Source organism: Hibiscus syriacus, unplaced genomic scaffold (assembly GCF_006381635.1).
Source record: "Hibiscus syriacus cultivar Baekdansim isolate YM2019G1 unplaced genomic scaffold, ASM638163v2 tig00110198_pilon, whole genome shotgun sequence".
Taxonomy (NCBI): Eukaryota; Viridiplantae; Streptophyta; class Magnoliopsida; order Malvales; family Malvaceae; genus Hibiscus; species Hibiscus syriacus.
The window spans coordinates 1,865,398-1,882,510 of NW_024062623.1; the positions used below are offsets into that span (position 1 = coordinate 1,865,398).

The 17,113-nt window shown below is 33.9% G+C and overlaps 2 protein-coding genes across 2 annotated transcripts; both read right to left on the reverse strand.

Moving 5' to 3' along the window:
- Nucleotides 1–8,861: 8,861 nt before the first annotated feature.
- LOC120218622 (allene oxide synthase 1, chloroplastic-like) lies at nucleotides 8,862–10,657 on the reverse strand. Its single transcript, XM_039215554.1, has one exon. It carries the CDS (start codon nucleotides 10,565–10,567, stop codon nucleotides 8,993–8,995), a length of 1,575 nt encoding a protein of 524 aa, XP_039071485.1. The 5' UTR covers nucleotides 10,568–10,657; the 3' UTR covers nucleotides 8,862–8,992.
- A 3,508-nt stretch (nucleotides 10,658–14,165) lies between these two features.
- LOC120218349 (probable calcium-binding protein CML41) lies at nucleotides 14,166–14,868 on the reverse strand. Its single transcript, XM_039215312.1, has one exon. The coding sequence runs from the start codon at nucleotides 14,821–14,823 to the stop codon at nucleotides 14,257–14,259; it is 567 nt and encodes a 188-aa protein (XP_039071243.1). The 5' UTR covers nucleotides 14,824–14,868; the 3' UTR covers nucleotides 14,166–14,256.
- Between the last annotated feature and the right edge of the window lie 2,245 nt (nucleotides 14,869–17,113).

Here is a 17,113-nt window from a genome sequence, read left to right on the forward strand (position 1 = left end):
ATTTGGCATTTTAATCGGAGGCGAACAAAATGGCACAACTAGCATAGTCACTTGCTAAACTCTTTAGAACACTTTTGTTTCAGTTCTCTGAAATCTTCAATTTGTTTAAGCTTCGTAGACTTACCTAGTCAAGGTAGTGCAGAAATATCGGTCTAAAAACGAGAATTCTAAGTGCTCGTGTGAAGTCGACTATAACAGGTGTTCCTCAACTCCCTTAGTCCATATTCGCCGAAACTCCTTATTTAGTAAATTTGATTTAATTTGCCATTGTTTGGCTAGCTGAATTCAGCTTTATTGTACATATATTTTATAATTGCCTTTATCAAGCTAGCTGAAGGATTCATGTCATCCCAAAGTCTTCGACTTGACAACCACAGTGGAGCATACACCGGATTGCCAAGTACCCGATCAATGTCATGGTTTGAATGTAATCTATTCATAAAGCCAGGGCTTTCGAATTTCCTCTATTACCAATTGCTTTAGCGGAATAGCTCAGCTTTATTGTATACATATATGTTTTTGTTTGTTTGTTTACGGATTCCATTTCTTAAGCTCGCTGAGGACAACCTGTTATAGTCTCAGTGTTTGTTGAAGGTCAGAAAATCTCATCGTTAGAGTTCAATTCCCAAGCAACTGACCTAAACTAGATTCATCTACTTGACCATTCAATCTGAGAAGATTATGATCATCATTGAACGTCATGAACAGAAATAATAACCAATTAGTTTTGCAATCTCATGTGCTAGTTGCCCCATTTTATTCGCTCCTAACACATACCTGAATGCCAAAACCCTTTGATTGACTCTTTATGTGAACAGAAAACTAGCTCGGTCCCTGCAAGAAAATGGTATGTATTATGGTGTACCTCTGGATCAGGATCAAGGGGTCATTATTTTGCAGGGTTCAATCTTGTCATTTGTCAAAGATTTACAACCTCAATTATTAAAATGCTTTTAATTAAAATGATATTCAAAGAATTCAAGATTAAAATTTGCTCATTGTTATTTTTTCAAAAGGAAGTATTTTATTTACAATGTTCGAACGTCAAGTGACTTACAAAAATTTAAACATAAGAAGAACAAAGAAAAACAAATTCAAACAAGATGTCATGCATGAGAATGCAACAAAATCTCCTGATGGATGCCCCGACCGACTTCCGATCAGAATGCCCCATTACACATTGAACGTTAATGTCCCTGAATCGATCAGATCTTGGACCTTGCACTTTAATGCCCTACAATTCTCAGTGGTATGCCCTGAGATCCCAATGTGATAGCTGCATATGGCATTAATATCATGGCCTTCAGGATATGGGTCAGTTCTTGGTTTGGATTGAACTGGAATCACCAGGTTGTTCTCAATTAGAGCTGGGAGCAATTCCTCATATGTCATCGGAATTGGATTGATGCATGTCTTTTTACGAAAAATATTATGAGACACGGTCCCCAGATTAGTTAAATCCACTAGACTGACCTCAGCTCTTTCCTCAATGTCAGTATGGCTAGTACCACATATCTGGCCATTATTAATAGCTCTTTCAATCATTTCTCCACACATGACAATGTCAGAGAAACTCTTAGTGGCAACCCCTATCATGTAGTCGATATAAGGAGACTGTAATGTATCTATGAATAGAGTGATGAACTCTCTTTCAGTCATTGGTGGATGCACTTGAGATGCAATATCCCTCCATCGTTGTGCGTACTGTCGAAAACTCTCATAATTCTTCATCCCCATATTCTGAAGCATTGTTCGATCGGGGGCCATATCAATCATGTGCTTGTATTGGCCCAGAAAAGCACTAGCCAAATCCCTCCAGGAGCGGACTTGAGAACGACTCAGTTGGTGGTACCACCTTGAAGCGGGTCCAATCAAACTGTCTTGAAAGCAGTGGATCAACATCTGATCATTGTTAGTATATCCAGTCATTCTTCGAATAAACATCGTGAGGTGGGCATTGGGGCAACTGGTTCCCCTGTACTTTTCAAACTCGGGCATCTTGAATTTGGGCGGGAGCACCAAGTTAGGAACTAGTACTAGTTCTGTTGCATCCATCCCGTTGTGAGAGTTTTGTCCTCTCATTCCATGGAATGTCTCTCTGCACCACTGTTTCAAATTATCTGGGATCTCGTTCTTGGCTCTTCTCGTCGCTAGGTGACTGGGAATCCTGTTGGGCGAGATAATTGGTTGCGAACTAGCCTGTGCTTTCACACATTTAACTGTTTCACGGGTCAATGAAATCTTTTCTTTGCTTTTTTCTTGGTTGAGCTCAGCCATCTTTGCTACCATTTGGTCAACTAGGTCTTTTTGGTTTTGCAAGATACGATCCACGGTGGTCTTTTGCATCTGCTCCATTTTAACCCCCCACTCAACTTGCATCTTTTGCAAACTCTCGTTCAGCTCTTTCTTTAATTCCTCAAATTTTGCATCCATTCTCAGTACTGTGTGAATGCAATTGCACAGTTAGAAGTGCTTCCTCCAAGTTTCCAGCAAGGTATGATTAATGCATGTAAACATGCTTAAATGGATATTGTGCAAAATGCAATGATGCAAATGCAAATGCAGAAATGTTAATCCCAACGATGAATATTTTAGAACAATTTTCACCAGAGATAAAAGCCTTCGCCTCACAAGACAATCCACTTTACAGACATGCATTCGCTTAGATGCTAAGTCTGAAATAGATCGCTGCTTCGTCTCAGATCTTCGTCCTCAATAATGCCCCTCAATGATCTGTAATCTGACACCATTAGTGCCCCGGCGGTGCTGAAGTCAGTGCGTCGCTCCTTGATGGATAGCGATGAAATAATTGTAGATGAGAATCTACTGTTGGATTACTCTTTGGCTCAATGGATCATTGTTTTAGTCTCAAATGTTGCACAATCTTTGAGCTCACTGCTTCGTTTCGTCTCTTCGTATTTGAAACTGATGCCCCTAAAGCGTTCCGTAATCTGACACCATTAATGCCTCTACAGTGCTGAAGTCTGTATGCCACTCCTTGATTGTTAGTGATAGAATGCTTGTAGATGAAAATATACTGCTGGATCACTCCTCGGATCAATGGATTATCATATCAATCTCGAATGATGCACGATCTTTGAGCAAGTCTCATTCTTGTACTCTGGACTTCTTTTTAGCCCTCAATGCATGTCTGTGTATGCGATCGCTTGATTGAAAACTTTTATCTCTTCTTGTGAAAATTTTCTCTCGAATATCCCCTTGCTGATCAACATTTTCGCATTATGTTATGATGATGCAATGTAAAGAAGAATGAAAAAAAACAAAAACAACAGAAAATAAATAAGTTAGTGCACACAAAGAAAATAAAAGAAATTAGTTAGTATAGGTAAGACAATCGATATAGATAAAAGTGTTATTAATATAACACCTACCCATCATGATATCTACCCGAGCATGCTTTAAATAGATAATAGTCCTACCCGTACATGTTATCTACCCAAAATGAATAATTTCAAAAAATTGGTCCTAACCGCATGGTATCTAGTTCGCATGCTTTTATTCGGAAAAAAAAAAAAAACATTCTACAAATTTAAAAGGTTAAGGTTTAGAATCGTTCCTCCTTCGTGTACACCTATTTTGGGTACCTACTGACGGACAAAGGTTCAGTATGATTATACCTAGGGTGATCGTTCGACGGTTCACTATATGCTTGGTTTCGGCTCTAATGGGGAAAAGGGTACTCGAATTGTCCTTGATGTCGGTGCCCCCTTGGGCTACCAGACCCTCGATCCTCACCCATTACAGGTTTCGAGCGGAACGAGTTCAATTCGAGGGGATTCACTGCCTTATACCCATACGAGGAATAAATCCCTACGAAGGTATAAGGTATGTATCCCACGAGTTATTTGCTAAAACTCATACGAAGAATAAATTCTTACGAGAGTAAAGCATTCACCCCAACTAATTTGGATCGAAGCTCGTGTCTGGAGCTTATGTTATGCACATGTATGTGATGTGTGTGAGGAGGAACATACCTACCTTTGACTCAAAATGAAAAAGAAAAAACTCGACAAAAACTTGGACAGAGCTGAAAGCAAAAAGATAAAATGTTAGTATGATAATTAAAAATGAAGCAATTAAAAACTTCAATAAGCGGATCATAAATTAACTAAAACTAGAAATCATCATTTCCACCAAGATGACAATATGTAAACGACATACAGCCTGACTCTCTAAAAAAAGTCCCCAGCAGAGTCGCCAAGCTGTCATAACCATTTTTAGGTGGAACAATTAAATATTATTTTAAAAAACGATTATGACTCTAATTTGGAAAAATTGGGGAATTTGGAATTAATTTGGAATAAATTGAATAGAGTCGCCATCGACCTTTGGGTTAGGTAGGTCGAATACCTAAAAACGTCTTTTAAAACAATTTTAAGAAAAAATCATTTTTTAGACAAAATTCGGTATGCGTTACCAAAGATTCATTTAAATGGATTCGGAAGTCGGTTACGCGTGGGGAAGGATTAGCACCTCACAGCGCCCAAAATTGGTACTGTGTCGCTTACACATTGTCAAAATGGTGGAAATTACAAATCGAATATAAAGTTAATTTATGATCCATTTATCGAACATTAATTAATTTGCTTCGAATTATTTAATTAGAGAAAATTCTTTAACTCGAAAGGAAATCTTGAAATTAGCAACCCTCCATCGGGACAACTAACTCGAACTATTCTCATTCGTAAAGAATATTCTACCATTGATTATGTTAAAAATACAAATCGAATATAATTAAAAACAATGTTTACATACGAATAAATTGATTAACTGAAAACGTGAATTGAATACAAATTAAAAATTTTGAAATTTACATTCACATAAAATAAAGTAAATTGTCATTTAAAATAACACACATTGCATTGTTTGAATAAATTAATTAGTAAAATATACTCGACTTATTGCAAGTTCCTATGTCGTTAAAATGCCGTATCGGATCGTACCACTTCGACCAAATGGTACTTTCCACGCCCATTCTACGCATACGTGTTCTTGAAAATATAATCGAATATTTCTTACATAGATAAAGATATAATGAAAATAAATGTAATTGGAAATACAAAATAAAATATTTACATTAAATGAAATTGAAAACATTATTTACATAATCAAAATAATTAACTAATGAGTAAAACACATCCATACATAAATGTCTAAAAATAAATTAGTAAATATTACAAACCAAAATAAATATAAAACATTTAAGGGGCTAAAATAATAGAAACAGAAACTTAGGGGGCTAAACAGCAAAAAACAGAAAATTAATGGACCAAAATAGCACTAACCGAAATTTAAAGGACTAAATATAAAATAAAAATAATTTAGAGCCCATATCACAAACATTAAACAGTCAAATACTAGAAGTGAAAATAACCCAAAAGTAAAGCTTATGACTAAATTGAAATTTCACAGAAACATGGAGGATCAAAAAGTAATTAAATAAAATGTCAGACAGTGACCAAAATAGAACATTTGCAAATATGATGGCTGAATTCAAACATCCACAAAATATCACAACACAAGAACTTAGGACTAGAATGAAACTATTACAAACATAATGTCCAAAAGTCAAATATTCACAAAAATGACATAACATACATTAATAGGACTAAAATAAAGTATTTAAAAATGGGGTGGCCAGATTCGAATATCAAAGAAACACACATGAAATATTAAATCAGTGGCTAAGATGTAACATTTATAAATATTGAAACCAGAACCAAATATAAACCAAAAAATGTTATAATACCTAGGATAGTGACTAAAATGAACCTAAAAGAAATTTAAGCCTAAATCAAATATTAATCCCAATCGAACCCACAAGCCAACATAAAGGACCGAAATAAAAAGGATGCAAAACAGATGATCAAAATCATAAACCTCATCGAAAATAAAAACTAAGAACAAAGATGGACTAAAATAGAAGGCAACCCAGTTTAAAGACTAAAACATAAATGTTAATAAATTCCATTAATATACATACGATGATCAAAATAAAATTAATCACAAATCAATAAACATGAATAGGCATAAAACCAAACTAACATTACAGAAAATTTAAGGACTGAAATAAACATTTCACAAATTCCAGGCTTGATATATAAAATTGTCATAAACATCAACACATATGTTAGGACGAAAATATAACAAGAAATAAAAAGGAGACTCAAATAGGAAAACTGAAACCTAAAAGACTAAATAGGAATTAAACCATACACAAGCCAATGGCTAAAATAATATATTCACAAATATAGTGACCAATGTAAAATATTAACAAAAATAACTTAACAAATAATAAAAGGACTAAAATATAAATAAGGAAACATCAGAATCTGAAATCAAATAAATGAAACTTCATTTAATGGCTAAATAATACGGTTACAAAGCATCAGGGACCAAAAGAGTAGTTTACCCCTTAATATGAAAACACGGAAACCTCTAAACGGCGTCGTTTTTGAAACTGGGATATAATCCCATTTTAAGGTTATTAACCGAACCCTAAATCATTTTCACCCCTCTCTCAGCCTCCTTCCTTTCCCTCTCTCTACTCTCCTTTCTCCCTCGCCGCAACAGCCAAACAGAGCACTCAACCCCGGCCACCGTAGAACGGTGGCCACGGGGTCTCACAAACTACACAGTTTCCCCTTAAAATCGACCTGAAACTAAACCCCCACTCACAACCAAACCCGAAACCCCCAAATCCGAAAGGTAAAAAAAAAATATACCTCCAAAGATAGAGCCTAATCACCCCGATGAAGCAATGGTGGTCGGTTATGGTAAGCTTCGGTTCCTCTCTTTTTCCTTTCTGATTTTTTTCTAAACCCGAATGGTCTCTCCCTTTTTTTTGTTATCACCCCCCTTGCTCTCTGTTCTCTTTGCTCTTTCCTTTTATCTTGCTTTGCATGCTGATTTTTTTTTACTTCGTTTGGTGAGATGATGAGGTCTATGAATAGGGTTTGATTTCTCTGATTTGGGTGAATAAAGTCCAGATTTTTCGGGATTTTTGGGTGTTATTTTAATGGGTTTTCAGATTTAGGCCACTGTATTTGATAAGTTGATATTGATTTGGTTTCTGTTGATTGTTTTTTTTCACTGTTTCTATCACTGTTCGGCCTCTGTTAATGATGACGGCGACGATGAGATGGACCGGCAGCAGTGACGACGGCGGTGGGAAGTGCAACTTGCTGCTGGCGGTGGCGGCGGCTGGATAGGGGATTTAGGGTTTGAAACCCTAATTTGTTTTAGGGTTTGAAACCCTAATCTGATTTGGTTGTTGGGCTCTGGGATTGGGCCAATTGGGCTTCGGGTTGTTGGGCCTCTGTTGGGCCTTGGTTGGGCCTTGTTGTATTGGGCTTTGGCCTGCAAAATATGTAAAATGTAATATTAATAATAAATAATAATAATAATAATAATAAAAATAACGATAATAATAATATACAAAAAAGACCCGGACAAAAACGGGTGTCTACAACTAGGTTGAGAGCAACTTCCGTAAGAGACCTCCGAATTATGAAATGCCCTCCACATAAGAGAGCCATATGATATTCTCGAGAAATTAAGATACCTTCTAACTACAAAGGGATAGTTCTAGGTTAAAAAAAATTTAATTGTAAAATTATCTTGATAATTATTAATGTAATTTTGAGTTTAGAAAACTTCCATGAATGATATTTATATTATTTTCATCTCTTGTACGTTTTTATTTTTGGGTAAAGTACGCAAATAGTCCCTCGGCTATATGGTAATGTTTTGTTGAATCTCTCGACTATTAAAAATTACAAAATGATCATTCGACTATAGGGTGTTGCTTTGTTGAGTCCCACAACTATTAAAAGTTATAAAATGATCACCCAACTATTTAATATGTTCCAAACTCATCTTTTTTCGTTAAAAATTTAACAATAATTTGAGTTGGATGTTAACTTGTTGACTGAGATATGACAGTTTTTAAGATTGTAAAATCAAATTTTATCATATCTCATTTGTCAGGTTAACATCTAGCTCAGAGCACTGTCAAATTTTTAAAGGATGAGTTTGGAACATATTAAATAATCAGGTGATCATTTTGCAACTTTTAATAGTCAGTGAGTCAACAAAGCAACGCCCTATAATTGAAGGGTCATTTTGTAACTTTTAATAGTCGAGAGACTCAATAAAGCATCACCTTATAGTTGGGGACCATTTGTATGCTTTACACTTTATTTTTTTAGACTCAACTTAATGTAGATTATTTTTAACAAAACATCACCTTATAATAAATGACCATTTGTTGACTATGATACGATAAAATATGATCCTAAAATCTCAAACGACTATCATATCTTAGTCAGCATGTTAACATTCAGCTCAGACGATCATCAATTTTTTAATAAAAAAATGACGAGTTTTAAAAATATGAATAAACATGTGACTATTTTATAACTTTTAATAATTGAAGACTTAACAAATCAACATATTATAATCGGATACCATTTGCATACTTTATGCTTATAAAAAATACTATTTAGTTACAAAAGAAGAAAACATTACTCAAGTACATAAATTATTCCAATTCCCCTAATGTTCTTGTAATTAGACAACGTTATCCGAGGTAATAAAACAATTAGGCTAATCGATCAGATAATTTTTATTTATAAATTTTTAACTTACGACAATATACAATGTATATATATTTTATAAATATAAATATTTAAATTTAAATCTTCTAAAATTGACAATATTTTTACCACTAAAATTATTTAATGAATTATTGAATTTTCTTTAACTTGATCCATCATCGAATAAAATAGTCGAATTAACCAGCTATCATAATCATTATTTACATAACATCGGTTGATAGGTCGATTAACTGACTTATGCCGTCCATGACAGTGTGTTTATATTCTTAAAATTTGATGAGATGGCATAATTTTATTAGTGTCTAAACAATTAAGGATTCTAGGATCCACAGATCTAAGAATTCAATGCAACTCTAAAAGGTTGACCTCTTCAATGCTGTTACCGTCACGGCAGCTCCCAACGGCGACTTACCGACTTCGATCTCGAACGAATCGTATCGCCTGAACAGTTCCACCACGAAAAGCCGCGACACCAGCACCACGAAATCCTTGCCGGCGCACTGTTTGTTCTCCAACGTCGGGTTCTCAGTCTCCGGTCCATTCGACCAAAGCACGTGCTTTAACAGCCTTTCACCATCGTCCCCCATGAATCTGTCCGGTACAAACTCCTCGCCATCCTCGAATATTTTCGGGTCTTTAGTTGCAAAAGGTTGGTACCCATACAACATCTCGCCTTCTTTCACTTGGTAAACGGCGTCGTGGCTCTCGATCAACAGATCTTTCTTCGCTCTCCCGTACTGTGAAGCAACCGGAGGTTCGATCCGGAGACCTTCGTATACGACGGATTTCGTCAACGGCATCTGTTCCACCGTGGCCATCGTGAGTTTCCCGCCGTGGGATTTGATAACCGACCTGATCTCTTTTGCTAATTCAGTATGTAATTTGATTCCACCTCTGCCGATCCACTTTAGCATGTTGGGGAAGAAGAACTTCATGCCACCGAAGGTATTAAAGCACGTGGCGAATAACATGTTATGGCAAGCTTCTTCTCGTGAGATACCCAGCTTCTCAGCTTCTTCTTGAACGAAACCAGAGGATTTGTAGAAAAAATCGTAAAGTCTCTGGTAATCCTTTTTGACAAGAAATGGAGGAAGAGGAAAAGAACGGATTGCAAGTTCTTCGATCAATCCCGGTAGACCAAGAGAAAGAATCGGACCCAGTTGAAGCAATACCCATTTACTAATCAAGCTTGGACCGTCATCTCCTAGCTTAGTATCAGCCGGGTTCGAATCGAAGAAAGCTCTACACAAGAAATTAAACCCAGCTTGATCATTAACTGACTGAAAACTGCTTTTTCCTTTCTGGGAAAGTTCTTCCTCTAATGTTTCGTATAATTTGGAGTAACAAGCTTCAAACTCAGGGATCACTTTGTTTGCTCTAGACTTCAAGAGAAAAAACACCAGTTGTTTGAGCTTGGCGTGTTTTGGCTCGGAAGGGTCGAGATAGGAGAGGACACGGTAGCCGCCCGTGAGGTCGGTTGACGGCATGTAAGTTCCGGTGAAAAGGTTTTTTTTCTCAACTTTGGACACATCGAAAAGAACAGGGAAACTCTTACCGTCGAGTAAAGCGACAACCTTTGGGTTTGAAGAGATGAAAGGACCAGGTGGCATGTTGGTTCGAAATACTGTTGACTGGTATTTCTGGATTTTGGATTTAAAGAATTCATCCCGGCCTTTGTTGTAGAAATAGTCAAGCCGGTCTTTGATCGGACCGACGAAAGGAAGACCATAATCCCCCGGGATTTCCTTCAACGGAAGCTTGGTTTCTCCAGTCTTGGAAACTGACGCCTGTGCAGGTGGTTTATCTGACACTGAACCTCTAATTGGCCGGACGATCGCCTGACGTTGAAACAAGCTAGTTATTGTTGTGGATGGTGAATTGAATTGCAGATGAAGGGGTGTGAAAGGCAAAGAAACAACAGATGCCATTAGGATATGAAAATTGGTCTAAGACATGTGTGGATCGATGAGGGAAGACGATTAGGTAAAGTGGACAAGTGGAGGGCAGAGTCGAGTCTCTGTTTATAAAATTGGCCGACCAACGACATCATGGAACAAAAAGGTAAGGAGCCGGTCTTACTGCTGACTTGAATATTGCGCCCAATGACTTCAACCCACTTGTTAAAGCAGTGCATTATTTTTGTTTAATCATTGATTTTTAACTGGATATTTTAAATACATGCTAATCAGGTAAAACTCACGTAATAATGCATTGGGAATTTAAGAGTTAAGTATACGTTTATTTAATTATTAAAAGTTATAAAATAACCTTTTAGTTATAGGATATTATTTTATTGAGTCTTTCAACTATTAATAGTTACAAAATAGTTATATGACTATCCATATATTTCAAACTCGTCATTTTTCATTAAAAATTTGACGACAATTTGAGCTGGATGTTAACATGCTAGTTGAAATATGTTAAAATCCGATCTCAGAATCTCAAACGACTATCATATCTTAATCGACATGTTAACGTCCAACTCATACGACTATCATATCTATTTATTAAGAACTAGAGGTATTTTGGTTAGTATATACTTATCCTCCAAAAACTGTGACGTGCAAAACATGCTAGTTGAATGCTTAATTAAAGCCAAAATCATAATTTATACATTTTTACACATTGTAATTACACAAACAAAAACACTATGCATGTAAATATAAATACAGACTTGATTTAGATTACATACACATTATTTAAACTTATGTTATTATTTAAATTGACGAATTACTTAATTAGCTTGAATTTTCTCTTTCCTTTGAGATTTCAACCGCACTTTGCTCTTCCAAATATATGAACACAATCAAAGACATTACAAAACATAAAAAAACAAAATCAAAGCTTATAGAATGATAATTACCAAGCCTTGAATTTAAGGATGAATGGAGGAGTTTAAGAAAAAATGTTGACATGATAATTAGCTATGTTAATGTGATGGCCCAAATGTAATAGTCTCAATTTTCGATGATGATTATAGTACTTGTAATATTTTTTTCGAATTAGATTTTTTTTTCAAATCTAATGATTAAAAAATCTAGGCATAATAAAAAAATCTAAATTATATATATTTTTTATTTAGGTGTCTAAACTTTTTTTTTCGCTCAATGTATGTGTTTTAACGTTACTAATATTATCATTTTGAGTGCCTCAACCATTCAAAATACAACGTGCAGTACTTTTATAAATTTTATAAAAAATTATTTTAAAAAAACTTAAAATTATTATTATTATTAGTGTTTAGTTAAGGCATTTCTAAAAATTTATTTTTAAAAAAATTTAAAAACTTGAAATTTATTTAAAAAATGATTCTCTCCCTTACTACAAACCAATTTCGGGGGAAATTAAAGGATTTGTTTTAGTGTTTTCACCCAAAAGCACTTATTTTCCAAAATTTCATAAATACCAAAATTTAGTCTTGGTAATTTCTATATTACAACATTTCAAACTTAATTTATCAATTTCCATAATATTCTATTATATTATGCTTTGAGATAATAGCCATGTAATTCCTCTCATTTTGCTTCCTTTACAATTTGATCTTTAAATTTTTCATTTTACTTTTTGATTTTTAATTTAGTCCTGAATCAGACCATCATCTAATCAAATGAATTTAACCGAATCTAACATAATTATAATAATAATAATAAAAAATATTTTAATTATAGCTCAAAACAAGGACTGAAGTAGTCAAAGAAGAAATTGTCAGGATGTTCACGGAAAATTATAAAGGATAATAAAGGTCCTTGAAAACTTGAAGGGGCGTTTTGTTCATGCAAAAGATCGTTATCGGATAATCGATTTATCAATTATTTTGTATGAATTTTTTTAAATAGTATAAGATTATTATAAAATAATATTTATTTAAGATTTTTTTAGTCAAACAACACATATACATTTTACAGATATAATTATTTAAATTAAAATCCTCTAAAAAAATATTTACTATTAATAGTATAAGCCCTAGCTCGATGGTATGGCAAGGTTAGCTTGGAGTCTCCCCTTTGGTTTTCGAACTTTCAGATCTCCCCCAACACAGCACAGCTTATATCAGTATATCAAGTTAAAGCAGACACTGCAACAAGCAAAGCTGGAATTTTAAATTAGACTTAGTTTGCTTTCTTTATTCATTGAAAAAAAAAAGACACAACAAATCATTTAATTTTTCCAAACCGTTACAAAATAATAATTAAACTTTATCAAACTATAACAAAACAGTAGTTAAACATGTCGAATTATTAAAATGATCCTTGAACTTGTTACTACTATTTTCAGAGTCAACTCTTGGGAAGAGCACTATGAGAAATTGCTCAGGGCCCTGCTCCTTTAATATTTACATTTAGGGCTCCATTATTTTAATATTTACAATTAGGACTCCCACTCTTTTAATCTTTACAGCTATGGCCCCTTATTTTTTTATGTAGCATTTTAGCCCTCAACGTTTCATTTTAGGTTAAAATGTTTATATTTTGGAGCGTTAATCTTGTGTTAATTAATTATTTTCATCTATAGATGGAGCTTTTCCCCCAAAGTGAAATATTGAGGGGTTAAAATGCTTCAAAAAAAAGAGTAGAACCCAACATAATTATTTTAATAAACACCAGGGGTTATTTTTGACATTATGCCATAAATTTATTCATAAATGATAAATCAAATTAGATTGCAATTCAAATATTTTTTAAAGGTCTTTCTTAACCTATTTTGTCCCGTCAGGCGAAATTAAAAACACATTTCATCTGTAAAAGTTACAAATCTACTTTTATAATTAAATTTAAATAATATATAATAATTTAGGTGAAACCTCTCCAAAACAAAATAAATTCTTGAGTTGTTCGACCTTTGGATAGATATAAGATAATGAAGAATAAATAAATCTTATTTTGCTATTGGTATATTTGGATGAATTCACCAGTTTTGATCAAATCTGTTTAAACTTTGCATTGAGATGAAAAATCTGATGAAATTTTATATAGGAGCATTTCTCGATTTTTTTTAAATAAAGTAATTTTTACGATTATTAATATTTAATTTATAGGCTATAATGATTTGAAGATAATATTTGTTTAGATTTACTTAATTTATTGATAACAAATACAACTTGCAGATATATTTGTTCGAATTCAAGTCCTTAAAGAAAAACATTATTTTTTTTATAATTGAAATCAATCAATGAGGTCCGAAGAATCTAGCTTCTTATCTAACTAAATTAATTAGCACTTGATTAAGATATTAGTTTTCTGGATAAACTATATGTTTGGTACTTAAAATTTATTGTTTTTCAAAATCATACTTCACTTTTAATTTATATCTCAATTTGGTACTCAACTTTAAAAAATTAACAAAAACAGATGACGTGTCACTTTTTTAAAAAAAATTCAATAATGACATGGAATTACATTACGGTTACACGTCAATGTCACCGTTAAGTTTTTAATGATTGGATGCCAAAATAAAACATGAACTAAACGCGGTATACGATTTACCCTTTTTTAATATACAATACTCATTATTCACACGGCTCGAACACACAAAATACATAATATAATTAACCATAATCAGGTTCTCGGGCCTAGTACATTGACATACATATGCATGTAATTTACATACCCCTTGGAATCTAGACTATTTTACATGGTTCACCTTTCATCATTTCTTGAAATTCATGGAAGTCGAGCACTCCATTGCCATCGAGATCAAACACTCGAATCATACCAACGCACTCCTCGTACGACTTCACGTCCCCTAAACGATTAAGCGTCTGCTGCAACCCCGCTGGCGTGATGCACCCGCAGCCTTTGTTGACTTCGAACATCTCGAACGCTTCTCTAATATCATCACCTTCATTATCCCCATCCATCAACTTCACGAAGTCCATGAACTCCATTGAGTCGTCCCCATTGTTGTCAAAATCTTCGATAACCCTTTGAGCCTCCTCGGTTGATATCTTGTCACCTATGGATGCGAAGTATGCGGTGAGTTCCTCGCTCGAAATCTTGCCGTCTCCGTCGCTATCGAACCGACGAAATACCGCTAGAAGCGCTTCTTCTTTAGTGTTGTAAGCTAGTGTTGGTGCAGTGGTAGCCCTTGAGAATTTGGGTTTTGAACGAAGGCGAGGGAGGCTTAACCTTAAACCCTTGTTGGAGAACCATTTGGAAGATGGCTTAGAGATGCAAACGGTTTCCATGAAAACTGGTTGAAAGAATAGTTTGGGGGTCAGAATTTAAACAAGGAATCTCACATTTTCTATGCTATCTGTGAACAATAAAAGCCAAAATGTGAAACATAGAGTCTTGCGTAGAAGTTGCTTGATTGGGAAATCATTGAGGTCTGAAGTTGCTATGTAGCTTCTTGGCTTCTTGGGCGGGACCAAGTCATTTGGCTTTTCAACAACATGACATTAATTTCTGTCTGGAAAGTGACAGGAAATTTTGGAAAGAAGGAAACTTTTTTGTAATCCTTTTGGCTATATAATTAGAAGGAAACAAAACAGTAATATATATAAAAAGTTTTTTTATTATAGATTTGAGTTAAATACAATATAATATCCGTTAAAAAATATAACAATCCGAGATAATAATCGTACCGAGATAATAAAACAAAAGAAAATTATACTTTTTAAATAATATAAGTCATCATCTAACATCATAGTATCCTTCTAAGACAACAAGATCTCTTGAATAATACAAATCATAGTCTCTAGTATATATGAAATATCTCAATATCATTGTTATTGTTTTCCAGTGATTTTTTCTTGGATTACTCGTGAATCTACTTAGATTGCTCACGGAAACTCATTAAATACATTAGGCTATGAACCTTGTATATTCCACTTGGTGAACACTTTCACCAGAGATTTTCTTATCAAAAGATGTTATGATAAGCATGAATCTAAATTAAAATCGTTCGACTACTTCTTCATCGACACTGATTTCTCGTAGTTAGACCGACTTGAATATGAAGTAAGTCGCTCCCCACATTGAGAGGAGTTTCCCCACTTCCTCAATAGTCGGTGATGAACTTCGGCATTGAGTTAGGGTTTCGTCATTATAGTTCACCTTTTTCTTCTCCTCTCTTATTGTTTTTATAGGATGTTGTCTACCGGTAGATGGGGATAAGGAAGATGATGAAGGGATATAGTTGGATTTGAGGTAATAAGGATTTATGAGATTTTTGACGACCGAAGAGGAGTTATGGGGGTTTGAGTTGAGATTGATTATCGGGTCAATATTGGGCAAGCTGGGTCACAGGTTTTGGGGGCCTGATGGGTTAACCCCGATTTGGTTCTGGACTGAGTCCTAGAGTTGAACTGGCTCGGACAGAATCAATGCTTACAATAGTGAGAGATTGGAACGAAGACATTTTCTCCTTGTAAGTTTGTAATGGGTCAAATTTGTTATGCATTTAACTTGACCCAAATCTTTTCTTATTTTAAACATGATATTCTAGATACTTTGATGTCAGATTTATATTTATTTCTCAATTAACTTTTTATTTAAGTCTAACATTCTAGACATATTGATATGATTATGTATTTAATTTCTCAATTAAATACATTTGGTAGGGTAATCATCTTTTTTAAAAGAACCTAGACACGTAATTAATAAATACTGGAAAGCTGCCGCAGACTTGTGAATTGAACAGGAATATCTGCTCAAATGACATCTTGTTCCAACATAATATACTAGTTTTTTCATTTATTGAAAGTTATTATTATTAATCTCGTGATTTTCTTCACCTTTTATCCCTTTCTTATGTCATAATAGTTTTAGTCTAATAATTATATTATTATTTAATAAATTGACATATAAATAAATTTATGGTTTATTTTTTCAGAAAAAATCGATAGATCTCAACTTAGAATAATATATATGGGTTTTTTATATGCTTCCAGATAAGTTTAACGTCTGCACTTAATTTATTTTACACGATTAATACATCAAATAATTTTTTATTTAATTAAATTGATTAAAAGGAAACATATTTTACCCGATAAGAGTTAGTTTACTTTACTAACAAATTTATTAAACAATCTTAGTAGTTAAAGAGAATATTATTTTTCTCTAGAAATGTTGTATTCAAATAGTTATATATGCCTGATGTGTGTACGTTTCCAAAAAGAAATTAGTTTATTAAGACATTGAAAATAAAAAATTAATATTTACTCTTATAAAAAGTAATTATATTATTTATTTACGTAATACAGAGACTTCAAAAACAAATTGGACGCATTTTCCACGAGCTGCTGGACAATGGGCTTATTAATTTTATCTTGAACTTTTCGGCTACTTGTATTTACTTTTAAAAAGGGTAAAGTACACAAGTGGATCTACTACTATAGGGTCATTCTTTTTTTAGTCCATCAACTATTAAAAGTTACAAAATATTTTTTATGTTACTTTGTTGAGTCCTAACATTCATAGTTTGTGAACATTCATAGAAACCAAACATTGATACTCAAACATTCATAGAAACCA

Coding starts and splice junctions, on each gene's coding strand:
- LOC120218349 (XM_039215312.1), bottom strand. CDS start 14,823: ATGGAAACCGTTTGCATCTCTAAGCCATCTTCCAAATGGTTCTCCAAC.
- LOC120218622 (XM_039215554.1), bottom strand. CDS start 10,567: ATGGCATCTGTTGTTTCTTTGCCTTTCACACCCCTTCATCTGCAATTC.